This window comes from Apodemus sylvaticus, chromosome 10 (genome assembly GCF_947179515.1).
Source record: "Apodemus sylvaticus chromosome 10, mApoSyl1.1, whole genome shotgun sequence".
Lineage (NCBI taxonomy): Eukaryota > Metazoa > Chordata > Mammalia > Rodentia > Muridae > Apodemus > Apodemus sylvaticus.
The window spans coordinates 3,318,530-3,337,250 of NC_067481.1; the positions used below are offsets into that span (position 1 = coordinate 3,318,530).

Sequence of the window (18,721 nt, forward strand, 5' to 3'; positions counted from 1 at the left end):
CACAGGCCATATATGCAACACACACACACTGCACACACCACATACACCAAACACACAAACCACATACACCACACACACATGCATATATGCAAACATACTCTGCACACATACACATCACACACACATGCATTATACACAGATAGTACACAGACACTACACATATACGCACATACTACACATGCACACATACCACATGCACACACCACACAACTATACATGCACATATACTGCACATATATACACTATGCATGCCATACACACTGCACATACCACACACACACACTGCATTCACAGACACTGCACACACCATACATATACACACAGCACATGTACAGCACACACACTGCATACACAGGACACACACACACATACTTCAGTTTCTGTCATTTTGAGGTTAGTCACTTGGGTACATTGGTGTGCAGATGGCATCACACAGTGAGTGTGATCTGTTTTGATCTGGCTTCCTTTGCTCAGTGTAATCATTTTGCCCTTGCTGTGTTGCCTGTGTGTCTGTGGGCCAGCCTTGTCCCTGAGTGCCTTTTCTGGTCTGTGCACCACAGTGTTAATCTTTTCGGCTGAGTTGTTCTGGGTCTTGGTTCTCAGCTTAGAGCACTGTACCCACAGGCCCAAGTAACTGTCTTCCCACAGAGCATGAGGAACACAGTGTCTGATTGGGCAAGCAGAGGCTTGCCACTTGCCCCAGGCTGCCCTTGAACCCCAGTCCTCCTGCCTCAGCCTCCCCCAAGATCAGGATTGCAAAGCTGTGCAGCCTTGGCCGACTGAGACTGTTTTAGAGTGTCTTATAAATAGTCAAGACGCGAGTTCAGTTGGACGTGTGTTTTCTCCCAGGCCGTGACGTCCTTTCTTTCTTTCTCTTTTTCCTTTGATGAGGATGCTTTGAAGGAAGTTTTCTGCTTTTACTACCTTTGTGGTTTGTAGGGTGTAAGCCAAACCCTGCCTACCCTGTTGCAAGGTCTCAGGTGCTGGAATATCTTTGATTACTGATACTGATACATAGCTTTTGGTTTTATATTAGGATTATATTTTTACATTACATTTATTAATTTATATGTTTGTGTGTTTGCCTGGTACATGTGTTTGTTCACGTAAGCCTCAATGCATGTGTGGAGGTGGAGACAATTGGCAGGAATCAGTTCTCTCTCCGCCATTTGGGTCCTGTGGATCCAACTCAAGATGTCAGGCTCGATGGCGAGAGACTTTACCTTCTGGGCCATCTCACTAGCTCAAAAGCGGTGATGTTGGGGAGGTCTGCAGGTTTGCCGCTTTTGCATTATGATCTATACTCTATCTTGAGCTAACTTTTGGGTGTGGCATGAGGGAGTTGGCTTTAATTTGTCTTGCGGAGACATCCATTGGATCCATACCCGTTGAGGACATGGATGTGGTGTGACCTCGTGCACTGACCGTTTGATTTCTCTCAGCACCGTGTGTTTTCGGCATGGAGGTCTCAACCATGATCTCTCTTTGTTGGTACATGTTCAATGGCATGTGGGCATGTGTGTGTGCATGTTCGATGACATGTGGGCACATGTGTGTGCGTGTTCGATGGCATGTGGGCACATGTGTGTACATGTTCGATGGCATGTGGGCACGTGTGCATGCATGTTCGATGGCATGTGGGCACGTGTGCGTGCATGTATGTGGAGGTTGCATCTGGTGTCTTCCTTCATCGGACTCCTGTCCCTCACTGAACCCAGAGCTCCTGCTTCTACTCCGCCAGCCAGTCAGCTTGCTCTGGGAATCCCTTCTCCACCTCCCAAGCACTGGGGTGAAGTTGGGTTTTATTTGGGTTCTGGGGGTCCAAACTCTGGTTGCCATGCTTCCAGGGCAAGGCTTGATCCACGGAGCCATCCCCCTCAGCCGTGGCTTCAGTTCTGGTGTGTGTTCGTTAAATGTGCTCTTCGGTTTTCCGGTTGTGTCTGGATGGTTCAAGGAGGCAGAGCATTCTTCTCTATTAACCTCCTAGCCTATAAACTCGCTCCGTTCACTCACTGGCTCTAGGAGTTGTTTTATAATTCCCCGGAGAGGCCTCATATAAACAGTCACATCCTCTGCGTGCTTTCTCCTCCCGTCTTTGTGGCCCCCCTTCCTCTTCCTGTCTTGAGCAGAGGCGAGCCCGGGTACTGGAGGATACAGGGTGGCGGCGGAAGCCAGTGCCGTTACCTAGCTCCTGGTTTGTTTTAATATCGTTTCAGTTGTTAGCTTCTTAGATTTATTTATTGTATGTGCACGGGTGTTTTGCCAACATGTTTGTCTGTGTACCATGTATGTGCATGCCTGGTGCCTCGGAGGTCAGGAGATGTCGGATCCCCTAGAACTGGAGTTACAGATGGTTGTGAGCCATGACACCAGTGCTGGGAGCCAAACTGCAGTCCTCTGCAAGAGCAAACAGCGCCGACCCCTGAACCGTCTCTCCAGCCCCAAGCTCCTGTTTTTGAGGGAAGCAATTCCATCCTTCTCCGCTAAGTCCGACGTTAGCTGTAGAGTGTGCACAGTGTCCTTCCTTCCTCTTCTGAGAACGGTCTCCTCTGTTCCTAGTCTGTGGGTTTTTGTCAATTTTGCCAATAGGATGTCCTGTATCAATTCACGCATGTCGTCCTTGAATTAATTGCTAGAAAGGAAATAAAATGGTTAGAACACACAGATATGTTAAGCCTTCTGCATTTTATTTCCAGATTGATATTCAGAGAATATCAGGCAAGTCTGCTACACTCCTCTAGGCTGTCCCAAGATGATTTATTATTATTATTATTATTATTATTATTATTATTATTATTATTATATTTGCTTGCCTGAGATAGGGCATCAGATGCTCTGTCCTGATCTCTAAGATGACATTCTTTTTTTGTAGGAATTTTTAAATTTATTTTATACATATGAGTGCATTGTAGATGTCTTCAGACACACCAGAAGAGGGCATCGGATCCCATTTCAGATAGTTGTGAGTCAACCATGTGGGTGCTGGGATTTGAACTCAGGACCTTTGGAAGAGCAGTCAGTGCTCTTAACCGCTGAGCCATCTCTCCAGCCCCTCTAGGATGACTTGACCCCCCGATCCTTTAGCCTTTCCCTCTCAGGTTTTGGAATTACAGGCGTATGCCACCCCTCCTAGTTTATATTTTAAATATTTGTTTTTCATTCTTACCTATGCATTTCTGTATATGAGCACAGATGCTCACAGAGGTCAGAGGAGGATGCCAGGCGATCCCCTGAGTTACGGGGAGTGGCAGGGCGTCGTGAGCGGCCAGAAGCCGGTGACGGGCACTGAGCTTGCATCTGCTGTAAGAACAGTATTCATACAGAGCTGAGAGCCATCTCTCTGGCCCCAGCTAAGAGTTTATAATCTTTGAATCACCACCAATTTAATGCCTACCTTCGGAACAGCCTCTTTCATACCTGATCTCATTTTATTACTCTAGATATGAATAAATATACTAAAAACTATTAAAAATAGTAAAAAAAAATAGTTTTTTGTATTCTCCAGTAAATTGTCTTTTCTTTTCGACACTCTCCTGTGTAGAATTCATTTCTATAATTTATGTGCATTTTTATATATTAACAATATTAATTTTTAGCATATGCAGTATGTGATCAGTTTGTTCTGTTTTATTATTATCATTATTAACATACATTTGCTGGGTGGTGGTGGCGGCACATGCCTGTAATCCCAGCACTCTGGGAGGTAGAGGCAGGTGGATTTCTGAGTTCGAGGCCAGCCTGGTCTACAGAGTGAGTTCCAGGACAGCCAGGGCTACACAGAGAAACCCTGTCTCGAAAAAAAAAAAACCAAATCCAAAAACCAAATCAAACCAAAACAAAAAACCCAATACATTTATTTGTTTTTGTTTTTGTTTTTGTTTTTGTTTTTGTTTTTGTTTGTTGAGTCAGCATCTCATATAGCCCAGGTTAGCCTCCAGACCCTGTGTTGCTCACCCAGCTGACTTCAGGCTCCTTCCTCCATTTCTGGAGCATGGCCTTGTGGGCTTGCACCACCACACCTGGCTTGATAGACTTTTAGATTCATTGCAGAAATTTCTCATGTGTCCTTGGGGCCTTGGGCACCCAGACACCCCAGCGTCAGCATGAGCCATGCGATGGCGGACGGACGGACGGACGGACGGACGGACCACACTGACAGAAGCCCACAGTTGGCACAGGGCACTCTCTTGCTGTTGTGTGCTCTCTGGCTTGGGACAAACGACTCTGTGATGTCATACAGAGGTCTGCATTGTCTCATGCACCACGGTGTGTGTCTCTTCTCCGCCAGCTCCTGATAAACGCTGACGTTTTAACTGTCCACTTAGCTCTCCTTTTCCCGAATGCCGCCATGTTGACATCGGGGCAAGAAGCCTGCCCACATAGCCATTGTGTTCCAGAAACATCTCACCTCCTGCACACTCCCGACTCCCAGGGGCCAGCAGGGGCCTGGCTCAGCTGCCTGCTCTGTGGGCTTCTGGGAGTTTGGAGGATGGTGTTGGAGCACGTTATAGTGACCCAGTAGCAATTAAAGGGAGCGTGCCAAGGACAGACCCAGGCACTTTGCACAGAGCTTATCGGTGGCATGCAGGATGTGGTAGGCAGCAGCTCTCGGCAGACTCTCTCCTAGACTGTGGATGAGGGGTACAGTGTACAGAAAGAAGCGGGGTCCACCCGGGAGGACGAGGGCGCATCCTAGGCCTGAGGGAGGACCCTGCTGAGATGACCCCCTGACACGGCTTGGGAAGGAGAGCCACGCCACATGCTGGCCAGGCATTCTGGGTATGTGAAGTGCTCTGCTTTGTCCTTGATGGCTGAGAGGGAAGGAGCTAGACTCAGGCTTCCAAGGGAGCTGTTCACTGGGTGGTATCCGCTGGGTCCTCTGCTAGCAGAGAATGGCTGCTGGCTGTGCTGAGCCAGCACAGTCCAGAAGAAACCAGCTCTCGCCTTTGCTCAAACGATACTTTAGCTTTGTCTGCAGAACACCACTGCTGCATCTCCAGGATTTAACCAGCGACACTCAAAACTGTATAATTAAATATTTTGCAAAAGGAAAATGTAAATAATTGGTGGATTTTTTTTTTTTGAAGTGAAATGACAAGGGAGCGTCGTGTTCCAGGCGTAGCTCCACTAGTTGCTAGCTGTGTGACCTTGGGGAAATGACATAGCCCCTCTGGGCCTTAGTTTCATTTTCTGAACAGTGGGGCAATCCCAGTCCTCATGTAATAAGATCCTGTGCTATAAAAACACACGAGGGTTGGGCACAGGGCTCTGCGGGTAAAGTGCTTGCTGGGTTTGATCTCTAGCACTTATGTAAGAACACCTAGTGTGCTTGTAGACGCCTACAGTGGGAGTTGGGGTGTCTCCGACTCTTTTGCCTGCTTTTGGGATCCCCTTTCTCCTACTGGGTTGACTCTCGTCCAGCCTTGATGTGAGGGCTTGCGCCTTATCGTGACTTGTTTTGCTGTGTTTGGTTGAGATCCCTGGGAAGCCTGCTCTTTTCTGAAGGGAACCGGAAGAGGAGTGGATCTGTGGGAAAGGGATGGGTAGAGGTTTGGTCGGCTTGTGATGTATGGAAGAAGAATAAACAAACAAACAATAACAGGCCCTTTGACATGCACTGTTTCCATGGTGCTGGGGAAAACGGGCACGAGGAACCCTGGAACCTGTGCTGGGCAGCCAGTCTGTCCAGTCAGGGAGCTCCTGGGTCGCCGAGGGATGGAGGAAGAGCCCCAATGTTTACCTTTACACACTCTCTCCCCACAGCACGTGGGAAGTGGCCAAGCCCACGTCCACAAGTCATTAGGGATGCTTATAGTTAATCTTAGTTAAGTTGGTTATATTAGTCAGTCAGTTAATAACTGACTAACTAGTTAGTACCCCTGTGTTTCCTCCAATAACCATTGTCCTTGAGAAACAGAAGAAATCTAAGCCTATGTGGAAGCCACATCCTGTCCAAGACCAACAGGCAGCGGCCCCACACAGGCCCCAGGGCTTCACAGTTGCTCAGTTCACACATGTTCTGTTGCTACCTCGGTTTTATAAGTAAGATTTAAAGCTCAGAGAGGCCTGGTAACTTGCCTTAGGTCACCCAGGAGGGGACTTGAGCCGTCCTGACAACCTGCTACCTGTATTAAGGTACTGTGGAGTCTGCTCATGAAAAAACTACAATCAAACAAAAAATGCTTTTCCATTCAAACCAGAGTATCATAGTTCTTGAAGAGTGCTGGGATCTGCTCTCTCAATGGCTCGTTTACTGACATCTGGGTCGCGGTTTCCACAGGGCCTGTTCCATCGTGTTCTCTGTATTTAAGCCTAGGGTGTATGTTACGCGTCCCCTCCCCATCCTTTCCTGGGATAGCATAGCACAGAAATATGAGATCCTCACACCTCCTCCTCCACCAGCTCCCCCTCCAGCTCCGATACCAACCTGCGCTTCCCTGACAGCAATGGCCTCCTGCAGACGCCTCGCTGGGATGAGCCGCAGCGAGGATGTGCTCTGGAGCAGATCTGCGGTGTGTTCCGGGTGGACCTGGGCCACATGCGCTCCCTGCGGCTCTTCTTCAGGTAAGATTCTGAAGCACGGATGTGCACATGTATGTATGTATGTATGAATGTATGTATAAGTACACATGTCGGGGGGCACACACAGTCGTTGTGCATTTCCAGTCTCGTGTGCAGTAGAGGCCTGCAACTGGTCTAGCCAATGCTAGCAGTTTCCCACCCGAGGCTACCCAGCACCCTGCTCATCCAGGCAAAGGGTGGCCTTCAGGAAAGAAAGCGTGGCAGGCGGATGCTGCGGACTGCTGCGCTTCCGGGCTCCACAGATCATTTGTACAGCTGACACCAGCAGGGGCCTCCTAGGTGGCTTTTCCTTCATAAACCTCTGTCACAACCTCTTGACTATGGTTTCCCACATCAGCCCAAGTCATCACAGACCAAGAGTATCCATAGGAACCCCACACCCATATTCCAGCCTTCCCCTGAGGGTGCTAAGGTGGTTGGGGGGCGGACAGTCTTGAAGGAGATTTTGGGAGAACTTCTCCTCTGTCCTCTTTTGATCCAGCCATGAGATTAGAGGAGGTTTGAGAAACCCCTTCTGGGGTTGAGGTCTCCATTCAGCAAGCGGGCCCTAACACACTCCTCCAGGTCTCCAGGACAGTTCAGGAATGGTGGGTGGGCGTGCCAGGGGTCCACTGGATGCAGCTGCTTTGCTTCCTAGGTAGACGGGGTGCTTGAGTTTTGTTGACTCTGCTCCCCACACAAGCAGCCAGACTCCCTCGGGACCGGCTGTTTCCTGCCTGAGGTGGCTGACAGCGGGCTCTGATTAAACTCGGAAATCAAAACCTGTGTTAATGCGTTCACCCCTCCCCTGCCCCATGGCCCTTCTTCAGTGACGAGGCTTGCACCAGTGGCCAGCTGGTGGTGGCCAGCCGAGAAAGCCAGTACAAGATCTTTCACTTCCACCACGGTGGCCTGGACAAGCTCTCCGAGGTGTTCCAGCAATGGAAATTCTGCACGGAGACACACCTCAGGGACCAGGTAGCCCAGCCGACAGTGGGGCAGGACGTGGTGGGTTGCCGTGAGGGGATGGAAGCGCCTCTCTCGGGATGCCAACCCCAAGGGTCCAGGATTGTCCCAATGCACCTTCCTGGAGGGGAGAGGGGAGTGGTGGTCTGACTCTGGGGGTTCCCCTCCGAGGAGTATGTCATTTGGCCATCTGTGGTTCAAAGTGGTTGACATCAGTGTGCTTGGGGTTTGAAGGCTGCGCCAGGCCTTTCTGGAGGTCACTTTGAGCATTTGGAGACCCCTGTTTTCACGAGGCTTTCTGCCATATTTTGCTCAATCTGCATACAGAGGTAATAAGAGCCTCTTAATCACCTGTTTGAGATACTGCATGTGCATATTAGAACCGGGGCTGACTTTACAGCTCCACCCTCCCGTAGAGCCTCCTGCTGGCTCCTCTTATTACGATGGTGGCAGATGCCCCCCCTGCAATGAGCAACCTTTGATTTTTGAATTAAATGTCAGCTGTGGTTTCGCCCTGGTCTCGTGACTGTGCATGGAGACAATCTGACAGTCTGGCTCTCTGCTCGCCCAAACAGCGGGCCTTTGTATGTGGCCGATCGAATGGAATCTATTGCAGACTTTCCCTGGCAGAGGGAAGTTGGACTGTGAGGGGTATTAATTCTGGTTTTCTTTGCGGCTGGGGCAGGAAGGGGATGGGGGCAGTGGAGGCTGTGAGTTGCAAAGGGAGAGAGATTTTAGGGTGAAGGTATTTTCATTTTAATTGTGTCTAATTACACTTGCCATTTAGGAGTTGTGTGCATAGACAGCGCCACCCCTCCTCCAAGAGGAGAGAGTGGCTTTGACATCCTGGGAACAGCCTCTCAGGCTTCAAAAGCCCAAGCTCTGAGACCTGCTCTCCACCAGGTCCCTCCCACCCGTCCAGCAGGTCACGGATGAGAGGACGTGCATGCAGTTCTCCATCCGAAGGCCCAAGCTGCCGTCCTCGGAAATCCACCCAGAGGAGAGCCTGTACCGGAGGCTGGACGTGTCCGCCTGGCTCAACCACCTGAACGACCTGGGCCAGGTGGAGGAGGAATACAAGCTACGGCAGGTATGGAGGGGGCGCCTGGCCAGCCTCCACAGAGCCCTTTAGTCAGGCAGCAGGGATGGAGGGTGGGTGGCCAGCCATCACCTCCGGAGGGCCAGTCCCCTGCGTCAGGTTCTGTCCGAGGCCCCGATACAGCTTCATTGAAAAGACAATTGCAGAGTTTGGGGATCCCATGTGGGCCCTGCAGACTCTTCTGTATTGAAACCCCCAGGATTAGTCCATGACGTGAGAACAGCGTGTTGATCTCAGAGAGCCGCCCCGGGGGGGCTTTGACATTGAAATGAGCCAGTTTGTCTCCTGTATGGGAATGCTTCTCCAGCCCTTTCCCCTTGTAAACATGTGCAAATTGCCGGGGTCTGAATCGAGGCTCACCAAAGGACCCACAACACCCTTCTCTGAGGATTTGGGGGTTCTTTGAGCTGCCCTGTTTTATACTCTTTCCCCCCACACCCCCTCAATTTGTACTGCTTCCTCCAGGCCATTTTCTTTGGTGGCATTGATGTGTCGATCCGGGGGGAGGTCTGGCCTTTCCTGCTGCACTATTATAGCCACGAGTCCACGTCTGAGGAACGCGAGGCACTTCGGTCGCAGAAGCGAAAGGAATACGCAGCTATCCAGCAGAAGAGGTGTGTCGGGGCCCCAGAAGTCCCTTCAAATCTCGGTGGGAATTCACCGCTGACCTTGTATTTTATGAACCATGGTTTCTTAGAGTCTCCTAAGAGCCAGCACCATTGGCAGGATAAGGGCAGTCACTACATGGCACCCTCAGCACCTTGGTCTAGGCTCCTTAGTTCACATGCCAGGAGTTTTAGAATTTGTGTTTAACAGACTTAACTAGGGGCCAATGTTTGCCAAGTACAGCCAGGCTGGAAGCCCGACTTCAGAGGCTGAAGGTTGCCTCCACATGGGTTTGACCCACAGGCTGCAGTCAGCTCTCCTCTGAGGGGTAGACCTGTTAGATGAGTTAAAATGAGGATAGCCTTGAATACACTCCCCCTACACACATATACATGTACACACACATGCACATATATGCATGTACGCGCATGCACACACATGTGCATACCCTATTGGGAGCATGAGGGTCAGTGCTGACAGTACATGCACATGTGTACACTTACACAAACACACACCACACATGTATGCACACACATGCACATATCCTGTTGGGAGCAAGAGGGTCAGTGCATGCACACAAACACACACACCACACATGCACACACACACATGTATACACACATACATGTGCATGCACACAAATACATGTCACACCACACACACACACACACACACATACACACCCTGTTGGGAGCTGAAGGGTTGACTGCTCATAGCCCTAGCAACAGAGGCTGGAGCTCAGCAGAGCACAGGCTTCTGTTTCCCGGATTGTGCAGCTACTCCAGGTCCAAACAGACTGCTGTATTTCCCTCTCTCTGGTACTCCGGGCATCCCCCTTCCATAGCTGACCTCAGGATTGTGCTGTCTGCCTCACAGGCTCTCCATGACTCCTGAGGAGCACAGAGCCTTCTGGCGTAATGTGCAGTTCACTGTGGACAAAGATGTGGTTCGGACAGATAGGAACAACCAGTTCTTCCGAGGGGAGGACAATCCAAACGTGGAGAGCATGAGGTACGTGGTGACTCTGGCATCCCTGTAACTCTCCTTCACACACACACACACACACACACACACACACACACACACACACACACTGTCTGCTGTGCAGTGCCCCACCCAGGCTTAGTACAGGGAACCCACAGATACTTCAGCAGAGCTCTCAGCTTCTGAACCTTGTGTGGCCACCCAGTCCTATCTGACAGCACCAGCAAAGCCCCCAGTCCCTCTCCTTGCGTGTCCCTGTTTACTAAGGACACCGTTCCGCAGCCCTTCTTGTCTCCGCAGTGGATGCACGGTCGCAACACCAGGCACAGCCAGAGCTGCTGTCCTTTTATACTCTGCTGCAGCCTGGCAAGTAACTGCACAAAATTAACGGCCAATAAATACATCCGCCAGTGGACAATTAAGAAAGTCACCCCCGCATTCCTGTGCCACCTCTGCTGTGTCCAGCCCCAGCGAGTGGTTGTCATCACTTGTCCCACTCACTACCTTCCCTCAGAACGTAGACTTTGCGTTTCTCTGTGTAGCTCTGGCTATCCTGGAACTCTGTAGATCAGGCTGGCCTCAAAATCAAAGAGACTATACTGCCTACCAAGTGCTGGGATTAAAGGCGTGTATGCCCCACCCAGCCAATACCCCATATTTTTGAGATAGGGCTTGTGGCCCCTGCCACTGGCTGCCTGCCTCCCCTGACGCCAAGATGAAGGAGGGACCCAGCACTGTCACAACAGGCCTTGGTGGAGACCGCAAGGGTGGGCTGGCTCAAGCCACCTCTGCTCCCCACTGCCCCACCAGGAGGATCCTGCTGAACTACGCTGTGTACAACCCAGCTATGGGCTACTCACAGGGCATGTCGGATCTGGTGGCGCCCATCCTGGCTGAGGTCCTGGATGAATCGGACACCTTCTGGTGCTTCGTGGGTTTGATGCAGAACACCATCTTTGTCAGCTCTCCACGGGACGAGGACATGGAGAGGCAGCTGGTGAGGCGTGAAACTGTGTGTGTGTGTGTGTGTGTGTGTGTGTGTGTGTACATATGCATGTGTATCACTGTGTGCATATGAGGGCATGACTATATTTGTGCTTGTGTATATGTGTATGTATGTTTACATCTGTGTGCACATGTGTGCATGTGTGTGAGTGTGTGTGTGAGTGTGTGTGTGTGTGCATGTGAGTCTGTGCCCTGAAGGTCTCAGAGAGATAGCACACTGCCTCCTGTTGCTCCATGAATCTTGATGGTGAGATGCAGCCATGTTATCAGGGGGGCTAGAGGTCAGCAGAAAACCAGGATCTCTGCTGACAGGGCATGGGCCTTCTGGGAAGGGCCAGCTAGTCACCTATAGGAGATGTTCGTTTGGGTCTGAGTCAGTCTCTAATCCATTCCTCCTAAAACACCAGAGGACAGCTGTTCAAGGTCTTGCCCTGGTGGCTTCCCGCCTTCCTGCAGGACTGTTAATCCAGCCTCCTCGATAAGGTTTGCTACCTGGTTCAGGTTTGTGTGACTAGCAGAGCCCGATGCAGACAGTCAGGGTGTCTTTGTGCAATGGCACATGAGCAGGCAAGCCTCACATCTCTGCTCCCAAAGGCTGACCTTTCTGTGAGACTCAGCTGACACTGGCTACAGGTCCTCCCCCACGGAGATCAGCTGCACACAAACAAGGCAGCACCAGGTGACGGGGACTAGATCTTTGTCACTGCAACACACCTGCACTTGTGTCAAGCTTCTGCCCAGTTCCAGGTCCTGGATGTAGGTAGCCTGCTCTCCCTCCTGCAGATGGCCTAGTCTGGAAGCTGATAAGCTGACAGAATGAATGTATGAACAGAAGGCACTGGACCCTGGAGACAGGAGTCCCAGGTGCCCCCCTCCATGGCTGTGTCTATTGCATATGGGTCAGACCTCAAACACTGGTGCCTCCGGGAAAGCGAGGGTTTTGGCTAATCATGATCAGTGAACTCTTGCTGGATGTGCTGTACCTCATGCTGTGAGGACAGAGCTGAGGGAGGGCGAAAAACATGTCCCATAGATCAGCCACTGGGAACAGAGGGCTGATCATGGCAGAGGTGTGAGGGAGACAGCTGGCAGCAGGGGCCACGGGGCATCCTGGCAGTTGTGCAGACTGGACATCCATTAGAGAGCTATCAGCCATACGGTGGCCTTGACCTTCCATGGGCCACAAACTGGAGATCCTGGCCCATCGGGAAGGACTCCTGGACTCCAGAGTCACACAACTTCAGGCACCGGGAAGGACAGTGTGCTTACTTTGGAGAGAGGCAGTCCTGAGGCCCTGCTGTGCTCAGCAGCTCTGACCCTAACCAGGCACCAACCACTCCCATCCCCCCACCCCCCCATCCCCCCTACCCCCTGCCGCCGCATCACATCGTACAGGCCTGTGATGTCAGGTTTCCACGGTACCCAGGGAGGCAATTACAGGGTCTGACGCCATCATTCTACAGCCTGGCGGCACATGGCCAGTGAGTCATTAGCTGCTGGAGACTGGTTTTCTAGTGGCGTCAGTGAAGTCGGCAGCTCCCACCCGGTGCTGCCAGAAATAGCCTCTGTAGTCAAGTCCCATGCAACCTGGTGACCCGACACACAGGAATCCAGGGTCTTGAAACTCAGACATCTACTCTCCCATAATCAGCTCTGTGAGTTGCTGGACCATGGTGGGATGGAAGGAACTCACCCGCCTGGTCAAGCATAAGTTAGAAACAGCCCCTGGGGGTCGACTGAGGCTGGGGGATGACTTCACACTGAGTCAGCCTCTTTGACCACCCAGGAGATCATACTGCGCCTGGGGCTATGCCATAGTCTCTGTCTAGAATATCTTTAAATCTAAGATGAACTGGAAGACAGGTGTGAGGGAGGTTCCAGTGGTGGAGGCTGGGGGATGACTCAGACAGCAGAGTGCCTGTTGTACAAGCATTTGGACCCGAGCCCAGATCCCCAGAACTCAGGTAAAATGCTGGGTGTGTATTGGGGAAGTTCACACAGGTAGATCCTTGGAGCTTGCTGCCCAGGCGGGCTAATCGGCAAGTTAGCTCAGTGAGTGACTCCATCTCAGGCTGGCCCTGAGGTTAATATCATCTACTGCTCTTGCAGAGGGCCTGGGCTTGATTCTGAGTACTTACACCGGGCAGGTATTGCCTGTAACCCCAGTTTCAGAGAGATCTAACTCCTCTGGCCTCCCCGGCTGCCTGAAGTCATGTGCACAGACTACACACGTAATTTAAAATAATAAAATAAGGTCTGAAGAGACAGCTCAGTGGTTAAGAGCACCAACTGCTCTTGCTGAGGGCTGGATTTGGATCCCAAGACCTGTATGGTGGTTCCCAACCGTCTATAACTCCAGTTCTAGGGGATCCGACCCCCTCTTCTGGCCTCTTTGAACACCAGGCAGTTCTGTGCTGCATAGACGGGCGGGCAGATCGCTCACACACACAAAATAAATCGGTTCAAATTTTAAAATAATACTGTAAGTCTTAAAAAATAAAATAAGGTAAACTGTTAAAAGACATGCAGTATAAACTGTTAGAAGACACGCAGTATCACACGAATGCATACATTCGTGTGCACACACACACACATACACACACACACACACACACACACATAGGGGAGGAGGAAGAGGGTCCAGTAGTGGGCGGACATAGTGGCTGGCTGATGTGTTTGGCAGACACAGAGACTTCCTGTCTGTGCTTTTGGAGTTGAAGGTGTTCTGAGTAGTCAGTCCTCTTTCTAGCCCCGATAGGCAGGCTTGTCCAGCGCCTGGGTGACGCCCCCTCCACTCTCCCGCCCCAGCTGTACCTGCGGGAGCTGCTCCGGCTAACACAGCAGCGCTTCTATCAGCACCTGGTGTCCTTGGGTGAGGACGGCCTCCAGATGCTCTTCTGCCACCGCTGGCTCCTGCTCTGCTTCAAGCGGGAGTTTCCCGAGGCCGAGGCCCTGCGCATCTGGGAGGCCTGCTGGGCCCACTACCAGGTGAGCGGTGCAGGTGCCACCCCTGAGTGTTGGGAAGGGAGGGTCAAGGGATCACCCCAGACCTCCTCTCTTGTGTGGAGGTCTCTTCCTCCTTGCTCCACCCACTCACCACACCACAGCCTCTCACTCTCAGAGCTACTATTTCCAGGCCCGTGCAGCTGGCTTCAGACCTCACCTCCCATGTAATTGAAATCCATGTAAATTGCTGGCCCACGTGCTTGTTACCGCATCCTGGGCTGAACTCCCTTCTGTCACGGTCAGCCAGTGGGAGGGACATCAGCACCGCAGGACAGTTAGGCAGCCCAGGATGTGTGCCCACACATGCTGTGGCTGCTGCTGCCCTGCCCCGCCCTGCCCTCTGGGACTGCTGGGCCACCCTGAGCTCCTGCCTTCCCACAGTGTCAGAGAGATCCTGGGTTAGTGATGCGGGCATCCACCTGTGTTCACATGGCCAGTGTCTCTTCTGTCAACTCCTCTCTGACCACAGGGCTGACTGCCACATGGCTTCAATACCCAAGCCATCAGTAAGAGAGTAGACAAGTCACTTGACTTCATGGGTCTTAAACACGGTAATACCAAAGGCTGGAGATTACTCAGTGGTAAGCTCTTGCCCTGCAAGCTTGCAGATCTACGTCAGAATGTCTGAATCCATGTTTTTTTTTTTTTTAAAGCAGGTGTGCCAGGTGTGGCAGCGCACACCTTTAATCCCAGTGTTTGAGAGGCAGACAGATTTTTTTTGTGTGTGTGTATGAGTTCCAGGAAAGTCAAGGCTGCACAGTGCAAACCTGTCTCGAAAGAAGCTGGTGCACGCCCATAACCCCAGAGGAAGCAGACACAGGCGACTCACCAGAGCTCACTAGCCAGTCAGTGCAGCCTGATGCCTGAGCTCCGGGTCCCAGTGAGAGGCTCTGTCTTCTGCCTGATGTTGTGTACATGCACACATGTGCGTGCACACACACACACACACTTGCACACACAAACATCAGTACCATCGTGTGTCAAGGGTGCAGCTCTGTCCGAATCTACTTCAACCCCCAGCTGAGAAACACACGCCCAAGTCTCTCTCCTGTCACCTGCAACATCAGTCCACCAGCCAGTACATCCTGAGCTTAAGACTGTTCTAGATAGATAGATACACTGAGAGGCCCGGAAGGCAGCTGGGTCATGAAGAAGTCCCCCACCCATCCCGAGGCTGTTGGCAGTACCCACTCCTCAATAGCCCCGTTGGCTGCCATGTCGTTCAAAACCCACGAAGCCAGTTCCTGCTGCCTTCAGATGTGGGGATCTGTGGTCACAACTGCAGCTGAGGTTAGGAGGAGGGGAAAGGCAGGTGGGCAGTGGACGGGCTCCAGAGGGGAGCCGCTGCCTCCTAAAGGGAGGACGTCATAGTCCTCTGCTTACTGCGGCTTACTGCTGTGCCCCGGAGCTGGGCTTGCCCTGTGCTCTGCCCCAGTCTCTGCAGAACGTGTATCACACTCCCTCCACTCCTGCAGAGCTAGGGGGAATTGCTGGGGACTCCAGCACCCACACCTCTGCACACTGCTGGTCTGGTTGGGAGATGACAGGCTACATGGTGCCATCAGGATACTCAACAGGACTTCCTAGACCCATACCCCAACCCCATCCTTTTTCTACTTCAGGATTGAGCACTTTCAAGTGTCCAGGCTGGAGAGCCCGTCATCGTGACTGCCTGCCACCTGGCCAGGCACCACAAGGTGGCCCTAAAGAAAGGCGGGCAGGGACTGTGGGTATCTGGAAAGAAGGCCAGCAGGATGGTAGCAGCCCTCCACAGGACCCCTAAGCAGTCACTTAGTAGGGGTCTTCCCAAATACTCAGCTACCAGCCGTAGAGTGGGGCCCATGCTAGCTGGGGATGCTTGGCTGATACAGAGGGACACACCGCCAGGAAGCCAGCTGCCAGAACTTCTTCCATGTTGGTGGTCTATCCTCCAGTCTTCAGGAATCAGTCTGGTTAATCCTTTGCATGCGCACGTGCGCGCATGTGCACACACACACACACACACACACACAGAGCACCCTCAAGACCCCTGCGGATGAGACCCTGTGGTGAGCTCAGGCTAGGGAGGAGGGCGTGCTTTGCCATCCTCGAAGACACCCCCCAAGAGAGCGCCAACAGCCACGTGGTGGCACTATTATCATCCATTAGTATGTCACAGAAACTCCAGATGTAGCTGCCAACACTGGTCCTGTCTTCAGGTGGGGGACGATGGGGTGGTGTAGTTTCCTAGAGCAGGGGCCTGCGAGCACAGGCCCAGACGCAGGTAGCCTGAGCCAGCCTGACACGTTCTCTCTGTCCCCACAGACGGACTACTTCCACCTGTTCATCTGTGTGGCCATCGTCGCCATCTACGGGGATGATGTCATCGAGCAGCAGCTGGCCACGGATCAGATGCTCCTGCACTTCGGAAACCTGGCCATGCACATGAGTGGAGAGCTGGTGCTCAGGAAGGTGGGCGCCCCGGCCTGGCCTGTCAGGCCCGCCCTGCACATAGGTGGGGCACATGGAGGGAGGGGTGAGCAAGATGGTAGAGGAAGGACGGGGGTTCTAGGAACTTCCTGTTGAGCATCCTGATACACCTCACAGACCCAGCCCTACATGTAAAGCCTTGTCCTTACCTTAAGGACCCAGCCCTGCACACAGAACCCCACCCATACCTCACAGACCCGCCTCTGCCCACCGAGCCCTGTCCACACCACAGAACGCTGCCCAGCGCATGAGCTCAGCTTGCATGTAGAGTCCCTCCCATATCACAGAGCTCCACCTTTGCACACAGGTACCCCCACCACCACCATAGTGCAGAGCCCGTTGGGCTTTCTCTACCAAGTCCGTGTGATTGGCACCTGCTGCTGCCTCCTCAGCCCGGTGGGCCTGCCGTGTCTCTACTTTGTCCCCATGGTCCTCAGAGGGTCATCACGGGACATGACCTCTTTGACTTGCTACGGTGTGTGAACGCCTCCTTCCATGAGGAGACAAAGCCTGGGGAGACTGTAGCTCATCCGTGGCTGGATGAAAAGTGACCCTGAAGCTGGCCACCTCTCGCTTCCCATGGTCTAGCTGGCAGTCCTTTGGGTCCAGGCCTCTGCTGGTTCTTGGGGACAAGAAGGGGTTCTTGGACGCATCAGTGCACTGGCTACCCAGACAGACTTTTCAGGGGCCAATGATAACTCTGAGAAGCATGGACAGAGTGTAGGAGCCTTTAACTATCCAGGGGGGGGGGTTATAACGGGACAGGAAGGGCTGTGTGGCTCTGTCATCGGTGTACATTTATATCATCTGGGAACTCTGTGTCTTAAACTGCCCAGGTATCTCATGGTCCCCTCTTGGCAGCCAATGGAGACCCAGGGCACTATTCTATCCCCACATAGTAAGTTCAGGGGCGTGGCCCTTGCTTCCGCAGTGTTCCACTGGTCTCTTGTATCCCGATGGCCTTTCAGCCCCATTAGCCCCTTGACCTCTCTCTGCAGGCCAGGAGTCTCCTGTACCAGTTCCGTCTTCTGCCACGGATTCCCTGCAGCCTCCATGACCTGTGTAAGCTGTGTGGGACAGGCATGTGGGACAGCGGGTACATGCCAGCTGTGGAGTGTGCCGGCCACCACCCAGGCTCAGAGAGCTGTCCCTATGGGGGCACAGTGGAGATGCCATCACCCAAGCCCCCAAGAGAAGGCAAGAAAGGCCCAAAGGCACCACGGGAGGCCTTTGGTTTCCGAAGATAGGAAAGCCCCTGCCCTTGACCTTGACCGTGGGCATGGGGCCCTCCAGGAGGTCCTGGGCAAGTGGGAGGGGGAGGGGGCAGACATGGAGAGGACACAAGGGCCTCCTGCCAGGGTGAAGGGAACCTTGTCATGATGACAAAACTGGGCTCTAGAACTGAACTGACAGCAGGTATCAGCTGTCCTGAGAATTCAGCTCCTGAAAAGCTAGCCCAGGATGTCTGGCCAGCCCCTGGAATGCAGGCTGCTGGCTGACTGGCTGGGGGTTCCAGCAGAGGCCAGGAGTCTCTCCGAAAGCCGTGGGCAAGACAGAGTCTAGAAAAGGCCTCGTCCATACCCCAGTGCCAAGGGACACAGAGGCTCAGGACTGCTGTCTGAGTGAGCCAAGCACGCTTGCACTGTGTCTTGGTCACAGCTGCAAGACTGGCATGAAGATGCCTGTCCAAAAACGAAAGGAAAGGGAGGAAGGGAGGGAGGGAGGGAGGGGGGTGGGGGAGGAAAAGCTTGTGAGGGCAGGTGTTTGGGCCTTGTTGGGCTTCACAGTGTCCACATGAGTGGTCTGTGGCCTGCTATGTATGGAAGGACACGCCTACCTGGAGCCAGAGGAACAGCCTGGGAGACAAGTGTCATATGCACCCTCCCCTGGGGTCCTCCCCTGAAGATCTAAGGTGTGTCTTCTCTAGCAGAAACAGCAACCCACTGGGGCCTGAATGGGTTGATGGGTGTGGTGTGCGGAACCACAAGGTCCTCTGAATACTTGGTCCCCGGGAAGGGGGAGTAT

General features: G+C 52.7%; 1 protein-coding gene across 3 annotated transcripts in view; it reads left to right on the top strand.

Annotated features, from left to right (window-relative positions):
- The window catches only part of Tbc1d16 (TBC1 domain family member 16), an 84,080-nt gene extending 65,657 nt beyond the window's left edge, over window positions 1-18,423 (top strand). The window contains exons 4-12 of one of the 3 annotated variants that reach the window (XM_052195871.1): window positions 6,403-6,564; window positions 7,392-7,539; window positions 8,450-8,617; window positions 9,092-9,240; window positions 10,109-10,243; window positions 11,027-11,213; window positions 14,030-14,209; window positions 16,532-16,678; window positions 17,695-18,423. In XM_052195871.1, coding sequence (XP_052051831.1) covers window positions 6,403-6,564; window positions 7,392-7,539; window positions 8,450-8,617; window positions 9,092-9,240; window positions 10,109-10,243; window positions 11,027-11,213; window positions 14,030-14,209; window positions 16,532-16,678; window positions 17,695-17,943 — 1,525 coding nt within the window. In that variant the 3' untranslated portion in view covers window positions 17,944-18,423. The remainder of the gene's footprint in view (window positions 1-6,402; window positions 6,565-7,391; window positions 7,540-8,449; window positions 8,618-9,091; window positions 9,241-10,108; window positions 10,244-11,026; window positions 11,214-14,029; window positions 14,210-16,531; window positions 16,679-17,694) is intronic. The other 2 variants (XM_052195873.1, XM_052195874.1) reach the window with 2 other exon arrangements.
- The last annotated feature ends 298 nt before the right edge of the window (window positions 18,424-18,721 follow it).